General features: G+C 48.5%; 2 protein-coding genes across 2 annotated transcripts in view; one reads left to right on the top strand and one right to left on the bottom strand.

The window, feature by feature from the left end:
* The window catches only part of BCL9L (BCL9 like), a 62,309-nt gene extending 55,743 nt beyond the window's left edge, over nt 1–6,566 (bottom strand). Inside the window, exon 1 of the mRNA XM_066203677.1 lies at nt 6,531–6,566. The gene's annotated coding sequence lies outside the window, so the exon portion shown is untranslated. The remainder of the gene's footprint in view (nt 1–6,530) is intronic.
* A 4,499-nt stretch (nt 6,567–11,065) lies between these two features.
* Nucleotides 11,066–14,243, top strand: CENATAC (centrosomal AT-AC splicing factor). The gene is made up of 9 exons (XM_066203664.1): nt 11,066–11,355; nt 11,458–11,623; nt 11,697–11,759; nt 11,921–11,985; nt 12,128–12,233; nt 12,600–12,630; nt 13,016–13,099; nt 13,309–13,441; nt 13,923–14,243. The coding sequence occupies exons 1-9, from the start codon at nt 11,066–11,068 to the stop codon at nt 13,966–13,968; spliced, it is 984 nt and encodes a 327-aa protein (XP_066059761.1). The 3' UTR covers nt 13,969–14,243.
* Nucleotides 14,244–14,321: the final 78 nt, after the last annotated feature.

Below are 14,321 nucleotides of genomic sequence, written 5' to 3'. Positions count from 1 at the left end.
AGAAAGGCCAAGGCAGCCTTCCCACTTGACTCCCTTTAATTACTAACCATCTGGTTTTGAGAAGAGCTGTCAGCCAATGTAGAGCATTTGGCAAGCTTCCTCAGCGGCTGCTCTCCTAATGTCAATTCTTCTTGGAAAGGCTTTAAGCCCCAAGATGCCAAAAGGAAATGAAAAACAAAAGAGAGGGCACAAGAGTGAAAAGGAAGAACAAGGATGCAGTATAGCCCAGCAGACAGAGCTAGACATTCCCCAGTTTCACTTCTAGATCAGGGAGCAAACTACAAACACTGCTGGCCATCTGATAGCCAGGAAACATTCCACCCAGCCAGCCACCTGGAAGGAACTGCAATACTTCAAGCACCATTCTCAAACAAGCAATTACAAATCCCTCAACTCAGTGTTCTCTCCAAACTCCAACTGCAGCAGTGACTTTCTATCATCCAAATTTCCTTGCTTCACTTTAATTTCTTTGTCCCAGCTCCTGTGCACTGGCACTGTGTATTTACATGTGCTGCTCCAGCAAGGTGCTCATCTACTAGAAGAGGCATAGACAATTTTACAAATCAAATTCATCATGCTTGGCATCTTCTCAAATTTTGCCCTGATTCTGCCTGATGCCATGCTCTGCTTGAATAGAGGGGTGCTGCTGCTCTCTACCAAGAAACCCATGGGTGCAAAGGGAGCACTTCACCTAGCTTTGGATGGCATCAGGAGGCACACTAACCGTTCTGCACAAGTCCTCAGGCACAATCTGACAGCACAAGGCCTTTTGGTCGTTGCAGGGAAATAGCCACACTGGTAGCAAAGCTGGGCTGCAGCATTTTTGTGAGTCCTGCCTCCCTCATTAAGATGCAGCCCATGGCTCAAACAGCTTTTAGATTACTCCTTCCTGACTCTAGGACATCAGGTATGAGGCAGAGGCTTGCATACTTGCTCCTCCTGATCCCTGTGAGTCCCCAGCACATGGAGAACTATATTTTGTACAGTTCCCTTAAGTTCTGCGTGCAGACAACCTTCTTCTCACTTTTGCAAAGAAGCAGAATTACCCTCTTCTCTCTAAAATAGCATCATACACACACTACCTTCTATCCTCAGATGCGTTCAAATTCTTCAGTACTTTCTTGTAAGCAGGTGCATCACACTCCCAGCCCCTCTACTCATTCCCACCCCACTTCCCATAAGGCGTGTAGTAATCAGCCCCTTTCCACAGACTGTGATATTGGGGTTCTGGCACAGCTGAAGGAGCAGAGGATCCCCCTGTTAAACACATTAATGCCAAGCTACAAAGAGGGAAGATATTTCCAAATGCATTTCTGCAGAGCTCTCCCATGTGGCAAAAGAGTCAAGGACCCAAACCTGTGAGGTCCTCCTGCTGTACCTGCCCTGTCAGAGAAGCAGAGCTGTAGTTTCATAGGTTTCTGACCAGTAAGAGAAAAGCAAGCATAAAATTCCATATTAAAGCATCTGAAACCACCAGGGATCTGCACCTGACTAGCCACCTCACATGTTTCCAGAGGGACAGATGAGTAGGTTTCAGCTGCTCTGACCTGCACAGAGCTGTGGGATAGCCTCACTTGCTGTCTCAGGAGCTGCATTAGATTTGTGCTTGGCTAGAATGCCCACTGCTGATGGGACAGGAGGAGCTCAGGAATGCTCTGACATCCACTTCTTGTCTGAGGGAGGTGCCTAGGCAGGCCAGAGAGAAACACACATGGGTGATCAGGCCTGACACTGCCAATTTACACTAAGGAACCAAATGCAAACGGTTGTGGATAGTGTTCTACTTTTTCCAAGCCTTGGCTGGGGAAAACAAAGCTTTTCCTTGACACTATGTGCTCCATTCAAAGCCTGAGAGCCTCTATGCAAAACCCCTCATGCCTCTCCTCCAAAGCCTTTCTTCCTTGTTGATTAGCATTATGCAGAGTGTTCAACTGCCAATGCCAACGCAACTTCAGGAAAAAAATCCATCTATTTCTTCCCTTCAGCTCTTAATTAACATGTGGACTTTAATTACATTTCCCATTTTCATGACAAAATATGTCTCTCCCCTCCACTTGCCCCTCCCTGAGATCATTACAAGAGCTCTTAATAATAATCACCATCATCTGTCTACTCTGAGAGCAAGGCAGGGGGGCACCTGCTCCATCTTCCCAAGTTACCCTATCTCAGCTAGCCCCGGGTCACTAAGTCCTTGGAGAGCCACATGCTCTGGTCCTGTGTCAATGGGGAGGGGTGGAAGCAGTGCTAACATGTTGGCACGACATATTGCCAGGGCTGGATAGTGCCTGAAGGCTTTGGCTGCAGTGGAAGACATTACAATTCAAAGGTAGACACAGAAAAATGTCAGTTTGGAGAGGTATTAGGGATTCTCTTGCTTTTAGAAGTAAGAACGGGCCACCCTCCTGCTGAAGCTCTATCCTCCCTGTCCATACAAAGCACAGCAAATGCTGCTAGGGAGCTTTGCAGTAACTCTCAGCTGGCTTACAGATTTAGGCAGTAAAAAAACAGGAAAACTTTCTAATAGACTTCCCAACTGTCATTGATTCAGCCACTAGAAAAGCAATACCTTAGTAAATCACAAAATGTCCATTTTCTGGCAGAAAGTGAAAATGAAGAAGAATCAGTCCCTATCCGTCTTGATGGGAGCAGGCAAGAAGCAGATACAGTGCACCCAAGCATGGACCTGGCGCAGTCAGGTTTTCACTAAACTCAGGCGTTTGTCTGAAGGTAACTCAAACCACTACAACTCTCCTCACAAATCTGGGAACCTCATTCAGATGCAATCTGTCACAGTGGGGAGACTGAGTCCTACACTACATCAACCTTGTGTTCGCAAACTCAGAATCAGCTCTCAGATTGACTATTTTATCTGAATGTGCAAAATTCACCAGGCTGCTGGTGGCTTTGTCCACTTACAGAGATCTGGAAAATGAGATTTTCTGTAGTTGTTACTTCACCCCTCAGGCTTTCAGAGCTCCTTGATGACAATCTCCATCCCTCCCAGAAGCAAACAGTAAGGTAATAGGGAAGTGAATAACAAGCTATGCAATGTTTGCAGACAGAACACAGAGAGCTGCCCACCTCTTCATTTGCTGAGTTCTGAAGAATTAGGAATACCTCACAAAGCAGACATGACATCAGGCTCTGGGGACAGAGACAGTAAGGGTGGCATTGAGGTGACCACAAGACAAAAAAAATACACAAAGTATGGCCCAGATACAGCCCGCAAGGCAAAGGCTGCATGATCCAAATGTACAGCTAAGTGCATCATGAATAACTTGAACAGAAGGAAGAGCTCCCTGCAGAGCTCCATGCAAGTGCATGGAAGCTCCAAGCATGCCATGAGCAGTGTATCTGCTGCTTGCAGAAAACCTTATTCCTCCTCATAAGTGTGGCAGAAGGGAGACAATGTCCCTTTAAATGTGACTAAAGTGTTGTCAATGGATCTGCCATGGTAGAGGAGTTAATCCCCCCCCAGCCCCTCTCAGCCACTGTGATGGGATAATTAGATGCGAGGGCTCACCACAGATGATGCTCCAGTTGCTTAGCAACTAATGGTTTCCATAGAAACAGCAAAGCACAGCCTTCGGAGCAGCAAGTGAGCAGTGCAGCAGGGCAGGCAAAGATGCCTTAAACTCCTGCACTGATCCTCTCCTCTAGAATCATTCAGAGGCCTAGAGGTATTAGGGGAATGAGAAGGGGGTGCCTTAAAGATACAATATCCCTGTTTCAAGCATCAGTGTTAAGAGAATGTTTTTTATCAGACTAAACCTTCACTGATATGGTTCTCCTAATCTCAGTGACTCTCAGCTAGCAAGATGACCAGGTTTGAAACACAGAGAGTGATCTGACACAGAGGTTTAAGCCCCAACATGTGGGTCATCCTGTTGTAAGCAGCTGAGTATGATTCCAGCATCAATTCTTGCGCCTGGGGTCTGAGGGGAAACAAAACCACATAAAACCACACACAAATATATTTGCATTTTCAACACTGTCACAAAAGCGGTCTTATACAGGCATTCAGCCTGGCCCTGAACCAGCAGGCAAAGGAGGTTTCCTCTTGATTTTGCAGCTTCACAATACATACAAAAGTGACTATAAGGCATGGAGAGCTTCACCAGAATAACAGAAGTCAGATTAATTAACCTTTACTCAAGACTGTCATCTGATACTTCCTTCAACATGACCAATTCCTACTGCTTTATTATCCTACTGCTTCCTGCACCGAGCATCCCACTGTTTCTGAGGCTCACAGACACCACCTGCGGCACCTGCACTAAATACCATGCATGTGCCGTGCAGCTGCACTGCTGCAAGGCATGATCCTGCCATCTTGTAATCTGAGCAGAGACAAGCTCCGTTTGTATTTTGCTAAGAGAGCTCTGAGACACTGAGATGGGGCTATAGATTCTGTATTACGTAGTCTGCTCCCGGCCAGGGACAGGCTGCATCACTGCCTGCTTGCAAATGACAGCCCTATGTGTTAAAGCTTTGCAAACCTCTCTAGTCCTGATGACACAGAAGGAGGTAAAGAAACTCACATCACAAAAACAAGCCCTGCTTTCCTCTCTTCTCCATCCAGCCTCACACTTGTGACACAATCCCTTTCAGAAAGGGCAAGCAGCCTGTGCCTTGGGCACTGGCTGAGGCACCCAAACTCAAACTGCTTTTCTCCTCCTTGCCTGGCAGGAGACTGGCAGTATGCACTCCATTCTGCCATGTGCCATCTCTTCTTGGCAAAGAAATGGAGAACAGGGCAGACCCCTCCATCCCTGGGGCAGTAGCTGTGCCAGAAGGTGGCACGTACTGCTGGTGACAGGCAGCCAGGCTGGCCTCTGGAACCCCTGCGTGCATTAGTCAAAGCCACCAAATCCCAGACACTGTGGCTCCTTCCTCGTGTTGCTGCAGTGTTACCTCACCCTACCCACAAACCTGGAGATGCCAGCTGCAACACCCAGGAGGGTGGAGCAACCCATTGGCCAATTTAGCCACAAGCCAGGTCTCCTTTCTTGAGTCTTATCCTGGTCCACTCAGTGCTTCAGGAAGGTACCAGAGAAGAGACACTAAAAAACTTGTGGGCCATTTCAGACTCTGTCCCCTATGGCTTTCAAAGTGGGAAATCAAAGGGAAATGATGTGCTTTGTTCCACGGGGGAGCGGCAGGAAAGGTGAGCAGAAACGAGCCTGGCGGAACCAGTCGCTTCAGTCATCTGCTAGCTCACCTTTGAAGTGGTTTTAAAAATCACAGAGGAGGGGCAGATATGAGTTCAGCTCTTTTACTGCAACTTCACAGAATTTGAAGACGTGGAGGGTAAGAGGCCACCTTTCCCCCACCAGAAAAATAGTGTAGCCATTCAGAGAGAAGAGAATACAGCTAATAAAACAGGCTGCAATGCTCATCAAGTGCATCTGTGGTGCTCTCACATCCTGAGGAGGCTATGAACAGCTACAATGACAGCAGCACCTACCTATGGTACCATCAAAGACACACTAGTCATTTGCAGGAATAACTGGGCACCCTGACACAGCCCCAGGTCCTGTGCCAATAGAGCAAGCATCTCTCACCAGTCACAGCCTTCTCTCTGTCTCGTGTTCCCTATCCTTGAGCCTGCCTGTACTTTCCTTGCTGCCTCTCTTTAACAGAAAGGATTGTTTCTAACCCCAGCCCACACAAATCCTGGGAGCTCTGTCTGTATTACACAGCATCAGCTATTTACTGCAGCACAAGGAACTGAAACAATGCCAGCAGAGCAGGAGTGGCCTGGTGTGATGATAAGCCAGGCATCTACTGCACACCCTGTACTAGGAAGAAAGGAAAAAGGACCACATACTTAATTGGAAATTAATCTCCGTTCTACTACAGGGGGAAAAAGAAAATTATAAACCCTACAGTTGCTTGGCATGACCTCAAGGGTCCCCACCAAATCCACTGAGCTTGCTTCCAAACAAATGCCATTGGCTGGGCAAAGCCCTAACAAGAGATGATACCCTTGATACTCTCGTGTTGCCACAGACAAGCGGATGTCATTCTGTACAAATTTAAAGCTTTCAGGGGCTGAGGAATGCCACAGCCATCAAGCCAGACACCTGTAACAACTCTGAATTGGAAGCCAAGTTATAGAGCTACCCTATCATCAGGGGAGCTTGCACCTAACATTTTCAAAAACAGGAGCAAATACAGTGTCTCTGGCTTGCTGAGAAGACCCTAAAGAGCACATTCACACGAAGCCATGGCTGAAGGCATATGCATAGACCTTACAAGCACACACAAAAGTCCCTGAGAAGCAATTGAGCACATTCACAGTTAAGACTCAAATCTGAAATGTTTTTTTCCTCATGATTTGCAGACAAGTTTTAATCTGAAGTGCCAGGAGACAGGAATCAGCAAAGAACAAGAACTGCCCTTAATCCCAATCTGCAGCCTTACAAAACATCCCTGTAGTAACTGTGGTTACAAGTGTGCAGGAGTAGGCAAGACCTGTTTTCAGTTAAACAATCCCATCAATTGGCTTCTGTGAAAGTAACACTCACCTCAAAAGAGCTAGCTTTGAAGAATCCAGATGTTCTAAGCCAAGGCACCTCCAAATTGTCACCTCTCTATGTTTTCAGCTTCCTTTGTTATTATGCAGACAGCAATGCTGGGTACTTTGGCCTTCTGCATGTGACAGCCAGTTCTCTTCTATCTTCTGTTCCACCTTCTGAAGCTAGAGGGGGGCCAAAAATGATGTTACAAGCATTAGTTCCTGGATAAACCATAAGGAACTGGAAGATTAGCAGATTTACATTCAATTTGCCCCAAATCAGCTCTATCAGTCTGATCAAAATCTCTCTCCCTGGGAATGCAGGGGTGGCAAGGCAGCACTCAGGGGTTACATGCTTTCATGTAGAATACACAGTATACAAACCATTGAGACTAGGATTCAGTAACTGAATAGCCAAAGGGAAAATTAAGGCCTTTTGGCCTTTTTCTGTACTTCAGGGAAAGGTTTGTGGTTACAAATATATATATATTTAAAACATATTTAGGCTTTAAGCTGGAAACCAATATTTCTATTTCCAGTCTTGCTAGCTTTGTTGAACAGACAAGGCAGACCACAGGATTCATCTCCTTCTTTACCTGTGTGTGTTATGGCAGCACCTCCAATCTCTACCAGTAGGAAATAAACATTACTAAATGAGGGAATGCTTTCCATCTCTGCAGCAAAGGCAGGAAAAAATAGCTAAGTCTTTTCACACCTTTTTTTTTTTTTTTTGAGGATGGTCTAAGTACAACTGTTCAGGGCTTCTCTTGGTGGAGCATTGTATCATAATATGTTATATCTGATCCTTCCCCTTCCCTAGTAATACTTACCACTTCTAAACACCAGTACTGCCTCCTCTGAGAACACAGAAACCCAGGGAAAGATGAGAGAAAGAAAACCGGCCATCTGCAGCCTGTTTCTGCTACCAGACCCAAAAGTTCTGCAACTGCTTCTCACTTCCTTTATTGCTCTGTAACTAGCTTTTGCTGATTACACCGAACTCTAGGGGTACCGATTACCAAACAAACTACAGGTGAATTCAGTCACTCCCTGCAAAATGCCAGCTCACACGGCCTCTGGTGGTCAAGCCACAGGTTCTGGTTACCCTCCTCCAGCACTGCCAGGCTGCCCTTCTCAGGGCAGCTCCTGGGAAGCAGCACAGAGAACTGTGCCTTCCTGTGGATAAGTTGTCCTGGGGTGACTTTATGATGCTTGTATCCCCAATTGTCTGTTCTGTTTATGCTGGATATTAAGTTCTACACCTTTAAGACTAGTTCTGAGAGCAAAGTGGGGGAAAGAAGCGTGGGTTTGTTTGCAAAAACTGTACTCACTCCTCCGCATTTTGCTCTTGGACTGCGTTGTCTACAGATAGACAGTGAGAGAGAGATCTCCTTTGCTTTTAGATAGTTTTTAGCTAGCTGAGGCAGATAATTTCCCTGGACTGTTTGTTTGTTTTTTGTTTTTTGGGGGTTTTGGGGGGTTTTTTTGGTTGTTTTTTTTGGGGGGAACTGTTTAAACCTAAAACTGAAGACCCAGAGAGACACCAGGGGCTCACACTTGCGGCCCACTGGGGCCCAGGATGGCATTTTCCAGCACTGGAGGGACTGATAAGAGACTGGGTGAGCTGAGCTATAACCCACAGCAAGCACTTTCTCAATTTTGCCACCTCTCTTCAGAACAGTGAGAGGTTTTATTGTCTTTGGTTTTTTTAAATGCTTGTGAACACTTTGCTTGTTGAATAAATTTTTTTTTCACTTTTCTCTATGAAATTTTTTTCTCGAACTGGTTGGCAGAGGGGCTGCTTGAATTTGCTTTCTAGAGGGACCTCATTCAGACGTTTCCTTCCAAAATTTGCCCTAAACCAGTACACAAGTCTATCATCCAAATATTCTTGTCTTTTACTCACACTGGTGCCTCACACATTGCCCTATGTCTTTCAAAAGCCATGCCTGGCTGAAAAACAAGCATGTCAAGAGACTTCATCTGCAAGCAAGGTCTACCTATTGCAGGACTTGTTCTACACCCTCCTTCCCCCCCCCCCAAAATACTCACATTGTTCTGAGATTATTAACATGACTGCATTCAGTCTAGCACTCTTGAGTGAGTTTATTTCTGAAGTACCAAAATTAAGTGGGTAGGTGAAGTGTCTGTGTGAAAGTGCACATAAATAATCGTAGGCTTAGTGGGTTACCATGCCTCAGCTGATGCATACAGCACAGTGTGAGAGTTTGACTCCAGGAAGGAAGAGAAAAGCAACTTTGTGGTGCAACAGGTCAACTGATATGTGGTAAATTATTAAACTATAATAGCCAGCTTGTTTGCAACACATCCCAAGTTAAATACCAAACTCCAATCTCAGGCAGGGAAAAGGGCTTTGACTGGGCTATGCAGAGTTTTTGAGGAAAGCAGCAAACCGAGTGGGTCCTGGTTGTACCTGAGGATTGTAACAGGGACAATGTCGTTTCCACTAATGACTGAACTTTGTCACACAAGGTGGAAAAGCCATGTGCCTGTAGTCTTTTGCATCTAGCAAAAGCAAAATCTGCCTGATTGATACTTGTGGATTGCCTAAAAAAACTAAGCAAACCTTGATACAGTACAAACTACCACACGATTGCAGAGGCAAAACTGAGCATCCTGGATCCTCTGAGAAGAAAGTTTTCTTTTCAAGAAAAGCTTGGTATGGTGTTTGACTTATTTTTCAACATCTCCTCTCAAAAGATGCAAAGGCTGAGAATAGCAACAGCAAAAAGTGCAGGAACATTTGGCCCCAAGCCCGGCAGAGCAAACCTGCTGTGGGGAAAAAGCAGCTTTACCTTTTCTTTCATTAATCAGGAAGAACCCCCAAATAACTAGAAGACAAACCTTTAATGCAACGGTCACAGAATTCACTTTTATGCTGAGATTCCCCCAACACCATGGCATTAACATTATGGCACAATCTTTTCCAGCAGTTGCCAAAAGCAGCCTCTTTCTGTTTGTCTCCTTGTTCAGAAGAGCAACAACGCCCTGATGCACTTCTCCACAGTGAGCATAAGCTGCGTTCTCCTACAAAATGCTCAGCATATGTGGGAACTGCCAATGGTCAGAACATGGATTCTTAAGCTCCAGGCAGGATCTTGAAGCCTGTGGGAAAAACCAAGGACAGAACTCTTTTAGTCTGGCTTGAGAAATTATAAGGAGGAGCCCAAAACAACCTTGTAGATTTCCTCCCCCTGACACCTGGTGTTTTTCCAACTTGTTTACTGGTAGAGATGTTTACAAAAAGGTGGTGCCCTAAAGGACCAATCCTATTCCTTGTACCCAAACACGGTATAAAAAGAACCTGTCTTTCAATAAACTTTGCTATAAGCCCTCTGAAGAAATCGGAGTTCCGTACGTTGTGACATGAGCCAGTCCTGAACCTAACAACAAACGTGGAGAGTCTGAAACCTGATACCTGCTGGTACTAAGCCAAGGATTGGATTTTGGTTTGTAGCTGCTCTGTTTCCATCCCCGTCGCCTATCTCCCCCCTGCACAAGCAGAAGAGTGATGGCGAGTATGTTAATAGGATGAGCGTGTATTGCAAACATCTACTCATAATACAAACCAAGCCAGTACACAGTCACCAGGACACCGGGTCTAGGAAATGACACCACACCGTGTAGAGATACCTCCAACTAGCAGCAATAGGTCACCAGACCAGCCAAGAAACCGTTCTAATGAAACCAACCCAGTGAGACAAGGAAGAAAGGCTACACTAACCACAGAGCCCTCATCACACTGTCTCACTGCTCATCAGTACAACACCTGCAGCTTAACGTGGATAAAAGACTGAGGCAGCAGCACCAGTGCCCAAGCAGTTGTTATGGTCCAAGTAACAGTTGCAACTTTCTCTTTCTCTCTCCCTGTTTTGTACCCTGCAGGGCAGGTCCGTGTAGTTAAGAGAATCTGAGTCACTGTAGCAGTCACAGAATCAATAAGGTTGGAAAAGACTTCTGAGATAATTGAGTCCAATCTAGGACCAAAGACTATCATGTCAACTAGACCATGGCACTAAGTGCCATGTCCAGCCTTTCCTTAAACGCTTCCAGGGATGGACTCCACCACCTCCCTGGGCAGCCCATTCCAGTATATAATTACCCCTTTTTCTGCAGAAATTCTTCCTAATGTCCAGCCTAAACCTCCCCTGGTGCGCCTCAAGACTATGTCTTCTTGTCTTATCCCTGATTGTCTGGGAGAAGAGACCAACCCCCGCCGGGCTCCAGCCTCCCTTCAGGCAGTTGTAGAGTGATAAGATAAGCCTCTCTCTCTCCAGGCTAAAGAAGCCCAGCTCCCTCAGCCGCTCCTCGCAGTACACACGCTCCAGACCCCGCACCGGCCTCGCTGCCCTTGTCCGGATGTGAGGCACCCGGCGGAGGCGGTGGCGGCAGTCCCGGCCTCACGCGAGGGGCGGGGTCCCGCGGCCCGCGCCTGCCCGGGAAGGCCGCGCTGAGCCGCGCGGGCCGCTCCGCCCGGAGGGGCGGGGCCTCGCCGCCGCGCCTGCGCCCTGCGGCGCCGCCGCCATGGCCGTGCACTACTGCGGGCTGTGCCGCCGCAGCGCCTTCACGGGCCGCCGGCACCTGTACAGCGCGGGCCACCGCCGGCGCCTGCGGGAGGCGCTGGCCCGGCTGCAGGAGGCCACGGCGGCGGCGCGGGCAGCCGCGGCCGATGGGGCCGCGGCCGTGCGGCGCTACGACCCGGCGGAACACGACGGGCGCGTGTGGTGCCCGTGCTGCGGGCGCGGCGTGCGGCGGGACGGGCGGCACGGCGGGCTGGCGCTGCCGCAGGCCGGCCTGATGCGGCACTTGGCCGGGTGCGTGGGCAGGAACGGGGCGGGCCGGTGCTGCCCTAGGCCGGGCTCTTGCGGCACTTGGCCGGGTGCGGGCGGTGCTGACGGTGTCGCGGTGTCGCGCAGGCCCGAGCACCGCCGGGAGACGGCGCGGTTCTGGCGGGAGAACCGGGCGGAGGCGGCGCTGCGGGAGCGATGCCTGGTGCCGGCCGAGGAGTACGAGCGCTTCGCGCAGGCTCTGGAGCGGGCGCTGGCCGAGCACCAGCGGCGGGAGGAGGAGCGCATCCTTCAGGTAACCTCGGTCACCTCCCCGCCTCGGCCCCGGCCCGGCCTCCGCTGGCCCCGCCTCACCGCTCCCTCCGCAGATGGCGGCTGACATCCGGGAGGCCGAGCGCCGGCAGCGAGAGACGGTGCAAGCCGCGCTCCAGGTCGGTGAGCTGTATCCTGCCCTGGCTGCAGCCTGGCGGGGAGCGGGCACTGCACTCCGCACCCCCGGCACCCGGGTGCGCTCGGGAGGGGCTAGGGGCGGCTGGGTGGGGGCCGCGCTCAGCACCGGAAATATTGTTCCTTTTTCCTGAATCACACTCAGCTTCAACCAGAGCCAGAACTTTGTGCAGGACCTTCTGTTTGCAGGCCCTCCGCAGGACCTGAACGGTGAGCACCACTTTCCTTAGCAGTAGCTGACGGCATCCCTGCTGGAAGCACATGGGGTGTTTGACGCTCTCATTACCAGGATCTTACAAATCTTTCGCAAACCTTTGTATGCACTACAGTAAGCGCTGGCCTCTAATTTCAGGGACAGCCCTTGTGCTGCAGAACAGCCTGGCCCGAGCAGAATGCAGACAGGACCTGATTTAGCCTGGATGGAATCAGGCAAGGTTCTGACCTTCATTGGCCACCAGGTACGTGTGACTGGCTAGCAGATGTGAGTTCAATTTAACTGCAAGTCACCTACAACACATCACAAAGCAGAACAAGGGGTGGTCTCCATCACAAAAAGACAGCTTTGTGGATTTGGGTGAGCAGCTAGCCCAGTTTCAGTTATCCAGGTTTAACTTTCATTAAGAAAACATTCTTTAATATGCCAAGGGGAAAAAAAAAAAAACAAACCCCCCCCCTCACCCCATCAAACTCTCTTTTAAAGAAGAGCTTTCCTCTAGCTTTTTCTATATAACTTGATTCTGGAAGGGAATGAAGACAATGCTCTTCTGTTCAGAGACACTCTTAAACATAAGATTCTCATAAGCATTTCGTTCTCCTGTTAACAGGAAACAGAAGGGAAAGGAAATGTACACACAGGTAAGTGAAGAACCTGCATCATGACTCACTGGCTTCCTACCTCATGGCTTGCAAATGTTACAGGGAAAACTCAAAGCAGTTTTGAAGCAGTTCCAGCATAACCAGGAGGTGGTCACTCTTGGCAATATTTGACATACTAGAGGAGAAGAAAACGTATCAGCATAGTAAAAACTGTTGATGCTGCTGCTGTGGGGAGTGTATGACTTTGAGTGTGATCTGCCATGGCCTTAGCTGAGGAAGCCAGCTCCTTTTTCTCAGAACACCCAGAGTTCACTTTGTCACTTGCTTGGTAACACGAGCAGCAGACGGGGGAAGAGGGGACACTTTTCTCTGGTCAGTTTAGCATAACTTCAGTGGCTAAGTAAGTAATCCCTGTGATTTCTAGGAGCAAAACCTCCGTGGCTAACAGAGGAAGAAGATGGAAGTAAACAACAAATTGGACCTTCCTATGAGGAATTTCTCAAACACAGTGAGCAGCTTGCACACCTTTTAACCTTCCAGTCATTTTACCATGCTAGAGAACCAAGAGCAATTTAAAAAACTTGCTGAACAAAGTATTTGGACTGTTGAGCAACCGGGTCTAGGGGAAAATGTCTCTGTCCATGGTGCAGGGGTTACAGCGTGATCCTTAAGTTCCCTTCCAACCTAAACCATTCTACCATTCTAATTTTTTTTCAGAGGAGAAGCAGAAGCTAAAAAAGCTCCCAGTGGAACGCGTTGGTGCCAACTTTGACCATACCTCTCAGACTAGTGACAGCTGGCTCCCTTCCTTTGGGCGTGTATGGAATCATGGCAGGAGGTGGCAGTCCCGGTGAGCTTCAGGGTAGCACAGATGGATGCCAGGGGGGAGAGTCTGTGGCTTCTGTCCATGTAAGGTATTCATGGGGCAGGCTCTGAGGTAGCAGCAAGCATAACCAGCCTAACACCATCCTGCCGTATGAGTTATGCCACACGGTGTTTAGTAATCCAAGCAAAGTACCGTTCTTGTCCTGGAGCAGCACAGATACGGCTTACGAGGAGGCATGCTTATGGCTGTAGAGGCTGCACACATGAAGGCACCGGCCTCATTTTGCTTGGGTCACCTTTCCGACCCACATACTGTCCGACTGGTGCCTTTTAATGTTCCAGAACCCTGTCAGCTAGCTGGAGCTACCACTCACTGAATTAACAAAAATATTGAGGGCGCTTCCACGCTAGAACACTATGCACAGCACGTTCTTACTTTTTCAAGGAGAGTGCTCATTAGCCGTGTCTAAAGGCTACTGCAGTCTGACTTCTATGCTCTCTTTCAGGCATCAGTTTAGAAGTGAATCAGGGGAAAAGAAGAAAAAAAGGTGATGAGAAACACCAGGCATCACCTCTGCTGTGGAAAGGCTGACTGTCAGTAGCTGCAGTTTTGTTGCTGACTGCCCTGTAAGGACACAGTGTCCATCTGAGGACTGCATCTAAAGCCACACAAAGTCACATCCTGCCAGCAAGGGCAGGCTCCTGTGGATGCTGTATCTTCCCTATCAGAAAGCCTACTCTGTACAGCACATGGTGCCAGTGGCCTATGCTGACATGGAACATCCCGCTAAAGAGTTTTTGGAGAAATAAACTTTTTTTTAAATGCCTGTTTGTAGACCAACTGAAACTCAATTCGAATGCAGGGTACACCCTGCAGGCACTAATACCAGGTGTTTGATATTTCC

The sequence above is a fragment of the Chamaea fasciata genome, unplaced genomic scaffold (assembly GCF_029207755.1).
Source record: "Chamaea fasciata isolate MVZ Bird 193981 ecotype frontalis unplaced genomic scaffold, bChaFas1.0.hap1 SCAF_24, whole genome shotgun sequence".
Taxonomy (NCBI): domain Eukaryota; kingdom Metazoa; phylum Chordata; class Aves; order Passeriformes; family Sylviidae; genus Chamaea; species Chamaea fasciata.
Note: the sequence above shows the minus strand (reverse complement) of the source record. Positions and strands in the feature narration are given on the sequence as shown.

Excerpts from the sequence above, each read along its gene's own strand:
- CENATAC (XM_066203664.1), top strand. The coding sequence starts at position 11,066 with ATGGCCGTGCACTACTGCGGGCTGTGCCGCCGCAGCGCCTTCACGGGC. Across the intron at positions 12,234-12,599 it reads TGACCTTCATTGGCCACCAG|GAAACAGAAGGGAAAGGAAA; the intron begins GTACGTGTGACT and ends TCCTGTTAACAG. Across the intron at positions 12,631-13,015 it reads GAAAGGAAATGTACACACAG|GAGCAAAACCTCCGTGGCTA; the intron begins GTAAGTGAAGAA and ends TGTGATTTCTAG.